Source organism: Aulostomus chinensis, chromosome 9 (assembly GCF_037954235.1).
Source record: "Aulostomus chinensis isolate RoL2024-O1b breed Wild chromosome 9, RoL_Achi_v1.0, whole genome shotgun sequence".
In the NCBI taxonomy this organism is placed as follows: Eukaryota; Metazoa; Chordata; class Actinopteri; order Syngnathiformes; family Aulostomidae; genus Aulostomus; species Aulostomus chinensis.
In genome coordinates this window covers 17340416-17354927 of record NC_141328.1, presented here as the reverse complement: position 1 = coordinate 17354927, position 14512 = coordinate 17340416, and the positions used below count along the sequence as shown (strand labels likewise).

At 42.1% G+C, this 14512-nt stretch overlaps 2 protein-coding genes across 2 annotated transcripts in view; both read left to right on the top strand.

Annotated features, from left to right (window-relative positions):
• The window catches only part of arfgef2 (ADP-ribosylation factor guanine nucleotide-exchange factor 2 (brefeldin A-inhibited)), a 30470-nt gene extending 25276 nt beyond the window's left edge, over positions 1-5194 (top strand). Inside the window, exons 36-39 of the mRNA XM_086214016.1 lie at positions 546-723; positions 1326-1464; positions 2531-2648; positions 3643-5194. Coding sequence (XP_086070142.1) covers positions 546-723; positions 1326-1464; positions 2531-2648; positions 3643-3807 — 600 coding nt within the window. The 3' untranslated portion in view covers positions 3808-5194. The remainder of the gene's footprint in view (positions 1-545; positions 724-1325; positions 1465-2530; positions 2649-3642) is intronic.
• A 962-nt stretch (positions 5195-6156) lies between these two features.
• Positions 6157-14512, top strand: part of bcl2l1 (BCL2 like 1) — a 28831-nt gene continuing 20475 nt past the window's right edge. Inside the window, exons 1-2 of the mRNA XM_086214015.1 lie at positions 6157-6309; positions 12018-12780. Of these exons, the coding sequence (XP_086070141.1) occupies positions 12226-12780 (555 nt within the window). The 5' untranslated portion in view covers positions 6157-6309; positions 12018-12225. The remainder of the gene's footprint in view (positions 6310-12017; positions 12781-14512) is intronic.

Sequence of the window (14512 nt, the reverse complement as noted above, 5' to 3'; positions counted from 1 at the left end):
GCGAGCTAGATTGACCTCTAATTAGAGAGCGGGCAATGTGCTACCTATACTTATCAGTTGGATATTAAAACCAGAACAACAGCATTCACAACATTCCAGACAAAGTCTGTTCCTCAGTGTGTTCCTGACAAACCAAACCACCAAAGATGTTTGATGCAGTCGTATTAAAATAACTCTGTATGCGCTTTTCACATGATCTGACGTTGTGATAAGATGCTGCCATTAAAGTGTGTATTTCTGTTCAAAAAAAGAACATCAACTGATGAGGTGCTCCTTCATGCTCCAGGATTCACTGACACGCTGCTGAAAAAATATGGCCGCATTTGGTCCAGACCACCTCCAAATGTGATTTCAATGATTGGATTTCGGGACAACTTCTGGACATACTTGACTGTTTTCACCCTAGTAGTTATTGCTGTCCACTTGTGATCAGAGCGCCCAGGACAAATCTTAATACCAGGTCTGAACAGGGCCTAAGAAAACCCAAAGAGGGGCAGTTGTCTCTGGACCATCAGCCTATCATTCTGAAATTGTCCTCCCATTAGCGAGATGCCCTTGAAGAGTGTGAAGCGGAGGGAGGCGAGTCGGGCTTGGATCAGGGTATGTACAAGCACATGACCTCTGCGCACCTTTTCAAGCTGCTTGACTGTCTACTGGAGTCTCACACCTTCGCCAAGGACTTCAACTCCAACAACGAGCAAAGGACAGCACTCTGGAGGGCTGGTAAATACTCAGGGATCATCTTCTTCAATGTTTTGTTTTGTAAAACGGTTTGTCTGCAGTTCATCATAGGCCTAAAATGACACACTGTCTCAAAATTACTGCCTTTGAAGTTTGTAGTTGTTGCTTAATGTATAATTTGTGTCCTCAAATAACTACGGTGTACAAGGTTATGTAAATTTAGATGTTTGTATTACAGAAGGTTATCAAACCAACAGAGAGATCTCTGATGTGGGAAGATTTTTTGTTGCGGCAATGTGCAGAGAGTCCCAGAGGATCATCTCATTGAAACTCAAGATTTTCAGATTACGTTTTGAAAATGTCATAAAGTGATTTTTGTAGGAAGACTACAAATATCTTTTTGTCTGAGGACATTTCCCCTTCCTTTGTTGCTCCTTTCGGGGCATTTGCTGTTTCGTTTTGTTTTTTATCAAAGAAAAATTAAAATAATGTGTGCAGCAAATGTCCCTGGACAGACACTAACAATGTTTGTCGGAAGACAAAATAAATGCAAAGATCAATGTGAGCCAGACTGAAACCTGTGATGTTGCAATGTGTGCTATGTAACCACTAAACGATGAATGTGTGTGCATGTGTTTTTTTAGGCTTTAAAGGGAAATCCAAGCCCAACTTGTTGAAGCAGGAGACCAGCAGCCTGGCCTGCAGTTTGAGGATCTTGTTCAGGATGTACTCAGATCCTCAGCTACAGGACTCCTGGCCTGACATCCAGACACGCCTGTTGCTGTGAGTACAGCATATTACATCATAGCCTGCACTGCATTCAAGAAAGAAGCTAGCGCTATCGATTAATGATTACATAATGAAAGAAATCACACCAAAACTTCAAGAGCATGAGTATGTGTCTCAATATAGATGGGATTGACTGATCTTTTGATATTAGGCCACCTGTGGTACCTGTTTGTATTAGTAGAATCAGGATTGTGCATAAAATTTGTTAGAATCAGACAAATAGCTGGAACTACTTTCCCGACTGAGCGCAGTGATTTGACGCAGCACCTCAAAAGCCCCGTTTTAACTTCAGCCAACAAATCGAATTATTGTTGACAACTAGCAGTCCGACTGCAACTATGAATCATGGCCAACTTTGGAAGAGAGGTTGAGGAGGGTCCCTTGTCAACAAACTTAGAACGATATATAGCGGTGCATCTTCCTTCATTAATGATCATTAGTTGGTTATTCGCACACAGGCCCGGGAACTACCATGTCTGATTTTGCTGTTGGGGTGAGCATTGATCAGTAACAGCTGACATAGCCTGTTGTTGTTGTTAACATTTGCCTTCCGAACTAGCGAATGAGACAGTTGGAGTACTTGTACCTCCATATATTCTGAGCAGCTACAACTCCAGTAGGCCGGGGTGGACAGAACCCAGTACACTAAGTAAAGAACCAAAAATAAATAAAAGCAATCAGAATGGATTATTGTGGAACATCCTTTTAGCAGCTCTGCAGGTTTGTAAGCCGTCATTCCCACTGAAGACAAACATTTAGCTGCCAGGAATCTTACTGGTGAAGTGGCTGCAAATTTTATTCAGCCTTTACGTGACATGCTTTCAGACTTTTCACCTACCCGTTGAGATTTTTATTGTATATGATTTAATATTAACTTAACAAAATGGCCCCTCTAAAACTGAAGAGGTTGCCACTGATCCAACACCTCCTTGGAGAATCTCTGTGAATAACTGACAGCAGTATCAAAGGTAACTCTGTGTGTGTGTGTGTGTGTGTGTGTGTGTGTGTGTGTGTGTGTGTGTGTGTGTGTGTGTGTGTGTGTGTGTGTGTTTCATCTCAGTGTGTGTAGTGAAGCTCTGGCCTACTTCATCAGCCTGACGTCAGAGAGCCACAGAGAGGCTTGGAACAGCCTGCTGATGCTGCTGCTCACCAGGACGCTGCGACTGCCTGATGACAAGGCAGGAACACACACATGCACATTACACTGCATATGCGTGTATCATAAAAGCATGCGACTGAGACATGGCCATGAGCCAAATCTATATTTAGAAACATTCTGGAGCTCAGAATCATAACCACGATCCAGTTTGACAAAGGATCTGAAATCTAAGCACCATGAAAGGTTGATCAAATGTTAGCAAAAATGTTGAATATAAATACATTTCAGTCTTTTCATCTTTTTATGGTTGTAAACAAATGTTTAAGTGGTCAACTATGAATCATTCTCTCTCTCGCTCTCTCTCTCTGTGTGAGAGTGTATGATTCACAATGACTCATGGAAGCCCATGACTCAGGGTTTCTTTCCAGAATGTTTTGGGCCAAAACTCCAGGCAGTTTTTAGTCCAAACCACCTCGCACGCAGCTCTAAGCTGCAGGAAATGTTGGCACCACGCAGGCAGCTTGTAGAAGAAAATGCCAACGATACAAAAAAATGGTGCATCAACAAGAATTACTACTGTGTCGGAAAAGCGGCTTTGTGTACACCTGCTCTGCATTTTGAGGAAGAAATTTCCTGACGGTGTTCATACTGTCAGGAAATTTCGTGGCATTTTCAGGGCGAGGAATTAGATAAAGTGACATAATACCATAAAATTCTGTAAGTCATTGAAATAAGCTTCACAAATGCCTAAACATTTGAGTACATGTGATTTGGTTAAGGTCGAGTGAAAAAACTCCTCTGCTTATATCTGTTTCCTTATAATAAACACGTATTTTGCATCAAACCACATAGCTTCTATTTGTTTTAAATATACGCTGGTTTATAAGCTGACTATGTTTTCATGTTTGATGATTAAAAATTGGATTTCTTTGCCTGAATGTTATTTTATAACTCAGTAAAAGTGCCAAACCGCAGCTGAAACTTTAAGTGTAACACCCTGCTGCTTTGGGAATTCTTGATTTCCAAACATCATCTGTGAGACTCATTTCCTTTTGTTTTGCCTCTTCATCCAGTTCAAGCCGCATGCCTCCTGCTACTACCCTCACCTGTGTGAAATGATGCAGTTCGACCTGATCCCGGAGCTGCGGGCCGTCCTCAGGCGTTTCTTCTTGCGGATCGGTTCCGCCTTCCACATCGCTATTCCTGATGGGGCACTTTCCCGATCCAACGCATCTTAGAATGAAGAAGGGAGCAGGTGGAGCGGAGAAATGATGGTGAAGAGGCGCTCCCCCACCCCTCTCTCTGTTTGGACTGAAGGAGTTTACAGCGGGGCTACGATGTCCGTAGGACAACAAAGACTGCAGCCTCGGTTCAGGATTCTACGTCAGTGTTCATCTTTTCTACTGCTTTCAGCTTGTAGAAGAGGCTTCCTCTTGTCCTTCCTCCATTCGCGCTCTCGGGGATGAACCGCACTGTGACCAGCGATCTTTGCTGACTCTTGTCATTCATCACCGCCCCCCCCCCCCACCTCAACCCCAAATCTCATCATACCAACTAGAAAAACCCTGTAATTTATTGATATTATTGCGGAGAAAAAAATTACATCTACAAATGGTTGAATTTGAACCTTACAAATCTCTCTCGGCCAGCTGTGCCTGTTAGAAAAGAATGAAATCATCAGTGTCGCCCTCACTGAGACTCGGGTGATGAAATCCAAATATGTTGTGGCGTCTGAACCCTGGTGTATCCATCCAAAGCCTTGTGTGTTTTTTTTCCCTCTGTTATTCGGTAGCAGGTGGTTGAAACTCTGAGCAGCAGCTGACAGCTCTCTGCTCTCTGGGACTCAACAGTCTTTCTCTTTTCTTTGAGATTTTACTTATTTATTTTGATCACTTCAATTTCTTTTATATATATATATATATATTTTTTTTTGAGAGAATAATTGCTGGTTTACAAGAAACATATGGCTTCTTCCCTCTCGTGCATTCCTTTGTTTGTTGACGCGGTAAGCCTTACATCGGAGGACTGTTTCAGCTCTTCTTAAGATAAACCTCCTCAAACCCATCAACTGGACCCACGCTGGGACACTGTCGTCTACTACCAACACCCTTTTTGCACATCTCTTGCTGTGTGTGTTTAAAAAAACAAAAAACAAACCTGCTCATGTATTAATGCCATTCAGTGTCCCAAATTGCCCTGGATGGTTGGAATGCCTGTCTGTGTTGTCACATTCAAGTTCAGGAATGGAGCAAAACCAAAGCTCCGCCTACAGAGACCCTGAAATTTTTGCTTCCTCAATCCTCGTTTGTTCCATGCTTCTTTTTTTTTTTTTTTTGGAAGGATGTCTGTAATTATTTAAAGTGCATTTAAATTTTTTTCTTTTTTGAGAAGCATTCCTTCCCTTGCAACTATGGATGTCTACTTTTCTTCCCTAAAGTTAGGGAATATATAAATATATATAAATATATATATACAGTAAATGACAAAAAAATGCAGTCTGTAAAGTTTTCAATGTAAGATTCAATGTAAGATACATAGAAATGGAAGTGCTCTACGGTTCTATACATAATATTGTGATGTAATCTTCCAAGCATTTGGTGGAGTAATCAATAAACCTGAATTCTGATCCAGTGATATTTTTAGTTTTAAAGTCATTGTGTTTTTCAATATTTGTCCGCAGAACAACTATGAAACTGACTTGTTCAATGGTACTAAAGCTAAATTTTGCTCCATCTATCCATCATCTATCTATCTATCTATCTATCTATCATCTATCTATCATCTATCTATCTATCTATCATCTATCCATCTATCTATCATCTATCTATCTATCTATCTATCTATCATCTATCCATCTATCTATCTATCTATCATCTATCCATCTATCTATATCTGTCTATCTGTCTATGTCTATCTATCTACGTACCTATCTATCTATTCTAAAAAATATCCAGCCCCCCCCAGACATTTTTGCAGGTACAATATATTTATCTTCATCTTATATCTGGCTTTAACCTGATATAAGACGTTTAGTTAGTTTTTCTTTCAAGTGTTTGAACTTCATGGTGTGGCAATTGTTTAAATGCTGAATATCCACAGGGAGGCGCTCTACTCAAACTGGTCACGCGCCTGACGCACGCTAGATTTCGGGGTAACAAAGGTTACCATGGAGACCTCTCCCATCCTTTGTTTTGGTAAGTAAAGTAGAAAGCAGCTACCAGATCCGTGCTAAAGAAAGTAACGCACAAACCAGTAAACAACTAGGTAAATTATGTGTACTGGTTAACTTGTTGTAAACTATTAATTTAAATTATTCATAAATGTTGAACGTAAGGCTTCAATCCCAACAAGCTCACTTTTAGCTAGTTAGCATCAACATCAGCCGTAACTCCGATTAGGAAGTCACTGTTGCTAACTGTTAGGTGACCAGTTCTCTAGACAAGTCAGTCTTGTGAACACTATTATCTGCTTAAAACTCCACATATTTCTTCTTGGTACAGTTGTTGTAGACTCTGACGTCGGAAGAAGCTGTCCTAAATACGCCTGAATGTGACTGGCATGGAGAAGACACGTAAGTAAGAGGACGTGCCGTGGGCGGATCTGTCGCAGCCAGTGGCTGGCTAGCTAGCTAGTTGAACGTCGGCGTTAGCCAGACAGGCTAGCAATGACTGACTGGATTATTCCTGTCGAGGTCTGGATTTTGAACCACCAGACATGATTTTAATGAGACCACCCTGCAAGTAAGATATCTCTAACATGATACAAATGTATTTTTTACTACCATACTTGTAGTTTTTGTAAGATTGTGGAAGAAGGGGGTGGATTTCCCCCTCTGAACGCTGCTAACAGAGGAATAAGGTCGACAGATTAGGAAGAACGCGATAGCATACATTTTATCTTCCGTTTGCTTTTTTTCTGGTAAATTATAGTCTGGTTAATGAAAAGTAGACTTTCAAACAGCTATACGCGTTTTCCTACTGTAAATACGCATTTCCAATCCACGAATATACAGAGGTGACATGTATATTCAGAAGCCATCTACAGCAACACCAGTCTAGGCGAAGATGTTTCAGTGGGGTTTTGCTAAAGAATGGCTGATAGTTTTGTCATGCAGATGACAAGTATGCCGAGGTGAGTTGGAGCTGGATCCGAACAGAGGGGTGGTGTCGCAGAGAGGCATTTTTATGTGCGTGTATGACAGGAGAATGGAGTGGTTGGTGCTGCCTTCATGCTCCTAGTTCATCCGTCTGTAAATCACAGAAGAATTATGTGTGACCTGGTGTTTTTAATTTGAACACCAAGCTAATGAATGATTTTTTTGGTGTAATAAACATTTTGTTATGTGAACTGCCCGGCACAGTTTAATTTGATACTCTTCTCAACCAGAGCTATAAAGCCCAATATTGGTTGGTCCCGGGTTCTGTGGTGTATCGAGGATTCTCGTCAGGATTCTGACCATCGTTGAAGGCGTAGTGTTACGTAATAGGGGAGGGATGGGCATGCTTTCACACCGGAGGGGGAGACGTGGGAGGATATACGCGCTCTCGCACACACAATGTGGTTATCACATTCTTGGATTTTGACAGCTTTTCCATAGACAGAGCGACGTCCACTGACAGATTCGGGACCTTTTTATCGCTGGAAGCAAATAAGTCTGTGCTGCTGGTAAGACGCTCGTGTCATATCCTTTAGTCTTCAAAAATGTAGATGAAGTGTTGTGATTGTGTGGTAGATATTGAAGTTTCAATCCAGCGTAGTAAATATAGCCTCCAGTAACACGTATTCGAGCCACTATTTATTGTCATCGCGAATGTTGCGTTCTGGTGCTACATATCAGTGCGTAGTCCTGAGGGAAATGTTTGATGTTTACATTAGTGCTGGGCTATTAAAACCCAAGCCACGTGTTCGCTGCTCGGGACCATGTGGCCACTGTAAACACTGCTTCCTAGTGGGGTCTTTATGCGCCTTCGCAAGCTGTTTTTTGTGTTTGTGCCAGTGAGTTCTTACCAAACAGTCTCCTGAAGTATGGTACAAGAGGATCAAACAGTTCTCGTGTTTGTACTGGTGCCAGGAGAGAGTGTGAGACGGGGAATCATTGTGCTGCAATGGGAAGTAGTTCCGTATTAAACTAACGTCACGAGCACTGTTTTGCATGGTGATTCCCCCATCCACGCACTAATTGATGAACAACCATTTATACCTTGAAATGCCAGTGTTGTTAAAGGAAAGGTGAGGGTCCCACATGATGAGCAGCAGTTTGCCATCCTCAGCAGGTCTTTGTGTGCCTGCAGTTAGTGGGATACTGTATGGAGGCAGCGGAGGATGAGGTCTTTGTTGCAGGGACCAAGGGCCACTTAAACTCCATTTACTGCCCTGGGGATATTAACATAAATCTTTAATGATGAAAGTTTTTACTGTGCCTCACAGTGGTTATCTGGTGTGTGAGTTGGGACATGTTTTATAATAGAATAGTAACATCAGTGCAGCAACTGTTCTGCTGTCTATGTTTCAACCATGGCATATTCTAGATCAGGGCTGTGCAAATTGGGACCAGGGGACCAAATTTAGCCCACCGAATGATAAGCGTACAATGGAACAGGCCAATAAATAAAGAATATATATGATAATACATGATGTGATCTTTTGCTTTTTTTGTGAGACAAAAGGCTCTTTAAAAATGTAGGATCACTCGAAAATTTTCTTTAATATTTGATCCGACAGAGGAGTGAGACTTTGTGTAAGACATCAGTTTTGGTGTGAGTGAAGTCAGAAAAAAAGGCAGACAAAGTTGTACACAAACAACAGGCATTGTAACGCATCAATCTGTGTTTTTCCTGTAGCTCGACTTAGTCTGAGTTTTTGGCCCCCAGAGAGAAAAGTAAGGGCATCCATATTTTAGACAGTGTCAGCAGGGAGAATGGAAAATTTGATTTAAGCACAAATGAACGAATATATGCTTTTACATGAAGAGTCAAATTTTGACACTTTTTTTTCCTCCTTTTGACCGTTTAGAAATGCCCAAAAAAAAGTGACTGTTGTAGTTTCCCTCGCCAAAGCTCAATGAGATCCTTTGCTTTGTTGTATCACCTGTTCAAAACCCAACGGAATAAATTGGAATGGAAATTCTGAATGAAATAGTTTTGACTCCATTTGTCACTATAATGTGATGCCCGTTGCACTGATGCAAGAATGACAAATGGTTCTTTACAAAAAAAAAAAGCACAAGGATATTTGTGATTAAAACTCCTCAGTAATGGGCGTATTAAGGGTGTAACGATTCGTTTCAACAACCATTCGATTCGTATCACGATTCGAGGTTACCGATACGATTCAAGGATGGTATTGGTTCATTTAGAACGATACAATCTGAAACCATTCAGTGACTTGAAATTGATTTAGTAACTTTTTAGCCAAAAGTTCTACCAGTGTGATTGTGAAATAAGTCCCTGGATACTTGACAGTGCAGGTGAAGTTTCTTGAATTCCTGTTGTTTCTTTTAAGGGAATCAGGCATAAATTAATTATGGCTAGAAACAAACAAGTAAACAACAATTAATGGCATATGCATTAATTTTTTATTTGAACTAAGTGCAGCCTACACTTCAGGTTTAATGAACAGGTCTCCATGTTCTCCCTGTACCTGTGGGTTCTCTCTGGTACTTCCCTTCCTCCCACAGTCCAAAGATATCAAGAGGGGACGAGGCTGATTGATACTCTAAATTGACCGTAGGTGTGACTGTGAGTGTGAATGGTTGTTTGTGTCTATGTGTTGGTCCTGTGATGGACTGGCGACCTGTCCAGGGTGAACCCCGCCTCTCGCTCGTAGCCGCAGGGACAGGCTCCAGCCCCCCCCCCCCCCACGACCCTTAACAGGATAAGCGGAAGAAAATGGATGGATGGAAATACATTTTCAATAAAAGTACAGAAAGTGCAACCAACATTTCAACAGTCATTTACCTGCTACCGCTGCTTTTGTTTTGCAACATTATAGTACAGTATTTAAAGTCAAATTTGGAGTGCAACCAGTATCTCTTCAGGTTGATTTAACAGAAGGTTTACCTGCTACTTTTGGCTTTACATATCCTACAAACAGAAAGCAACTTATTTAGAGCAGCTGTCTTTGCAAAAGCCAAGTGTTTCCACACACTGGACCGCAATTGTGGCTTGATAATTTCTTGCTTGCCGGCTTCTCCTCTGTCATCCGCCATGCTATGTTTTGTTGCACTGCTGCTGGTGCGTGGTGATGACGTCACCGAAAGGCAGACGGAATCGAGTAACGTGTAACGTCTTTATCATTAAAAGTACTAAAAGACGCATTTATTTAAATTCCGCCATGCCTAAAGCTACTGTGTTATTTTCTAGTATGGACACATTCAATCAATTACATTTTAAAACAATGTTAGATTGATATATGCCGTCCAGATGGCCAGCTTGCCGAGCAGAGATCGATGTAGTTTGAGCATAGGAATATAAATCGATGCATCGATGTCGTTAGATGAATCGTTACACCCCTAAGTGCGTTGAATGATCAAGTGGGCCAAGGCAAATGTTGCAGCCCATAAAACAGTACATTTATAAAATGACTTCACTTTTCTGTAATGTACCCATTAAAACCAGAAAAAAGAACACACTAATAATGATAATAAATTAAATTTAAGATGACATCTTGTCTAATATCACAGTATCTACTTTTCCAACAGCGCTCCCTGAAATCAGAAGGCATTCAGTTTTATCTGGTCAAACCAGTCTGAGCCAGATTCGGTTAATATAAACAAGTTTGTGCCACCTGGTCACCCAATCATACCGTAACCTTACTAGAAAGACCCGGAGAAGAGAACGCAATTCAATTAAATTTAGCCCGAATGACCAACGATAAAGAACAAATCTGGATTCTGGACCCCCCCAAACAACAATAACCAAAGATCTATGGACACTACAGCAGGTTCAAAAAGCATTAGGAGCCTTCAGAAATCAAATAACTGTCCGTTTAACAGAAGAATAAAACATCAGCTACATGGATACGGAAACAGCATCACCTCTACCACGAACACTTGGGAGCTCAGCAGTTCGTCCACACCACGGTGCACGCTGACCTCTACTGAACTGGAGAGCTAGAACGATTAACCCTACAGCCTATTAAAAGAAAAGTAATGGACAAAATAATTTCTTCTTTCAATTTGTTTTGCAAGCACAAATATCATAAAATCTTACTGGTTCCAGTTTACAGTTTGTTGTATTTTTTATGACCATCAATATTGTTTGGGCAGACTGTTGGGTGGACAAAAGATTCACTTTGAACATGTCACTCTTTAAAATTGTGACGGGTCTTTTTCCCAATTTTCGTGACGCTTTATAGACTCAGTGATTCATCCTTTTAATCATGAAAATAGCCACCAGGTGAATTGATGAAAATAGATGTTTTATTTTTTTCTAAAAGTAGGAATCTGATAATAATTTATTCAATTGATCGTATTGGTTTGAGCAATATTTCTCCACTCTGCAACGGGAGTTGCATTCACGTCATTGCTCAACCGCAGAATTACACAAGATATTAAATAACGGGTTTTGGTAATACTGAGTTCACGAACAGTTCTTTTACTGTGCACTCTGGTGCTTAAATGGGTGCCATTTAATCATTAATTCTTCTGAATGAAGTTGTGAACTAGAAAAACCCTGGCGTGAGAAGAAAACAAATACCTGTGAATTAGTAAGTTTGGGATTATGTTGTCATTTAGAAACTCTAACCTGAGAGCATCAGACCAGGAAAAGTGTATCAGTGCATTCAAGCTAACCCATCAGACCAGGAAAAGTGTGTGGATCAGTGCATTCAAGCTAAACCCAGACCAGGGAAAGTGTGTATATCAGTGCATTCAAGCTAAACCCAACAAGACTGATAATGAGATAAGAGGTGTATGTTGAGATTCAGGGGTGAGTTGAAGAGTGGCGGTGTGTGGCCTGGTGTTTGACTGGAGGTCAGAGGGTCTTGGACAGGAGATGGTGGCTGTCTGAGTGGACGCTCACACCAGACTGTCCCTCTGATCTCTGGTCGCCTAAACCTTACTCAACCTTCCCTTTGTCTCACTCACTGAGACACACACACACATATATGCACGCACGTACACACACACACACACACACACACACACACACACAGAGGCAGATATTCTCCTCACTATTGTCTCATTAATTTCATTGCCATCTGCTCCATATGTAACAGCCCAATTAAAGAGATGCACTTTGACCCAACCTGTCCAAATTTAATTTGAGAGTCTTCAGCTTTCTCTGCGTATAACCCCTCCTCCCTCACTCTCTCTCTCTCTTGCTCACACACACACACACACACACACACACACACACACACACACACACACACACACACACACACACACATGATCACAGCATGCTATAGGTTATCCAGACTTTGACCTTTCATTGTTGTCTCTCTACAGGGCCTGAGCTGATTTGTCAGCCTTGTATAGGTTTGGTTTTTACCCCCCAAGTGTCCTCTGGACATCAGCTGATCATGGTGGTCTGAGGAGAGAGAACACAGGGAGAAAGTCCGGTGCAGTTTGTGTTCACTCTAGCACAACAAGGCTTGACCAAGACAGCAGCAGAGACGGACCGGAGCAAAGAGAAGAAGCTATTTCTAAATTCAAAATGTCTCAAAACAGAGAACTGGTTGTTTTCTACATTCACTATAAACTCAGCCAGAAAAATTACCCTCTCAACCAACTGGGACTCATAGAGCCTCTGAACAGGACTGATGGGGGGGAGGAGGGATCAGTTGAGGACCAGCGAGTTGCAACACATCCAAATGGAACTTTTAATGGCACAAGTCCTGGGACCCCCCCAGCATCCCCACTGCGCGAACAGCGGTTGCCATCAACGATGAGCCTGGATGCGGTGAAAGAGGCCCTCCGGGACTCGGCCAACGAGTTTGAGCTTCGCTATGCCCGCGCCTTCAGCGATTTGCACAACCAGCTGCACATCACACCGGCCACGGCCTACCAAAGCTTTGAGAACGTGATGGATGAGGTGTTCCGGGATGGTGTCAACTGGGGTCGCATCGTAGGGCTTTTTGCATTTGGTGGGGCGCTGTGCGTCGAGTGTGTGGAGAAGGAGATGAGTTCGCTGGTGGGCAGGATCATCGAGTGGATGACAGTCTACCTAGACAACCACATTCAGCCCTGGATCCAGAGACAAGGAGGATGGGTGAGTCCCTACAACACACAGACAAACACTGGCACAGAAGTGTGTTTGAGTACCTTAAGTGTGATGCCCCCTTCAAAATTACTGAGTTCAGCTAAGTTGAGCTAGAATGTCTGGAGATATTACGGAGTAGCAATTCTGACATTGATATATGGGGCAAAATTCTTTCTACAAGGCCTGGGGCTGATGAATTATGCTATCATCTGCTTCCATAGTAACAGGTCTCCTCTGTTCAGAACATGATGAACACATGATGGCGTTACTGGGGGGTTGTTACATTTTTTTCGACTTTAGCTGCTTGCGGCAGTCTTACTTCTTGAACATATGAGGTGGCAGTCGCTGCAGTCAGTAATCTTTGTAATCAATTGGAGCAGCCGCACTGACCGTGTCCGTCGCATAAGACAAGGCCGGTATTGCTTGACTCATTTGTATTGTGCTGTTATGCACACATATTCACAATGTTGTTGTTTTTTTGTGTGACAACACAGTCCTCGAGGCATTTTTAAATGATGAAATAGAAATGGCTCTATTTATGCTGCACGGCATCCAGATCCATGTAAACGTGAATTTATGTGTATCTATGACCAACACCCCCCCCCCCCCACACACACACACACACACACATGATTTTCAATTTATCCCAAGTATCTCCTTCTGTACAAGTAACAAAAATAACGTTGGAGCAGTGATACGGATTCAGACTGATACGTCTTTGATTGGCCAATATTTGTCAATTATGTTGGGAATGAAGCTATGGAAAACTTCCATGTGGACCCTGGCGGTAGGATTTTTTTTTTCTTCTACGAATTACAGCTGCAACACAAGAACTGCAGATAAATTCTTTGAAAAGTTAGTTGAGGCAAATGTGAAATGAAGCTGGAGCCACAACTTGATATTATAGCCTGTCTGGATAAATACGCCAACACAGACGGGGTTCTCACTTAAATAATGAACGAGCCGCTTTTGCTTAAGTGTGTTATTTCTGCTTTATGCCTCCTGCCTGAACCATGATGCTTATCTGGATTTTTTGACCTCTAGACACACATTAATTGGGGAAGAGATCTGTCCCTCCAGGGAATAAAAATCTACAGCGTTATGTATTCATTCATATACATGTTCTGCCCACAACCAGATAAGATAGCATACAAGCGTGACTATTCTGTCACCCACCATGAAATTGTGACACAACACAGGGGTGAGGTTAACCCTGAGACCAGCACAGGAGAGAAAACATCATATTGGATAGATAGAATAAAGCAGCCTTAGTTAAAAGGCCGCACACATGGTGTTGAACCCGTCTGTGCTAGAAAACATTAAAAACAGACTGTGTGGTCAGCAGCTGGTTCAGCTGTTCTCTAATTGATCAGCAGCACGAAGCTCAATGGACTGAATCGAAGTGGGAGCTTAACAGGCTACATCAGGGCTTTGTAGCGCTCTCCAGCCAGCCTGCTAAGGGATCGAAGTTCTCTCATCACAGGGTGGGATGAAGTCCAGGGCTTACAGATAGCCCTTTGTTTTACTTGGTCAGTTGTTTTTTTGTTTTGTTTTTCTTCACTATCTGTCCGTTTTTTCCTCCCCTTGCCCTGTCCTCCCTTCTGCTGTGTTCCTCATCCAGGCAGCTGCTTGCAGATGAAAGCCCTGTTTTTCTCGGGGTTAGCTGGAAATGGGCCGTCCTCAGTCCTGGTACTGATAGTTCCAGTGTGTGTGTGTGTGTGTGTGTGTGTGTGTGCGCATG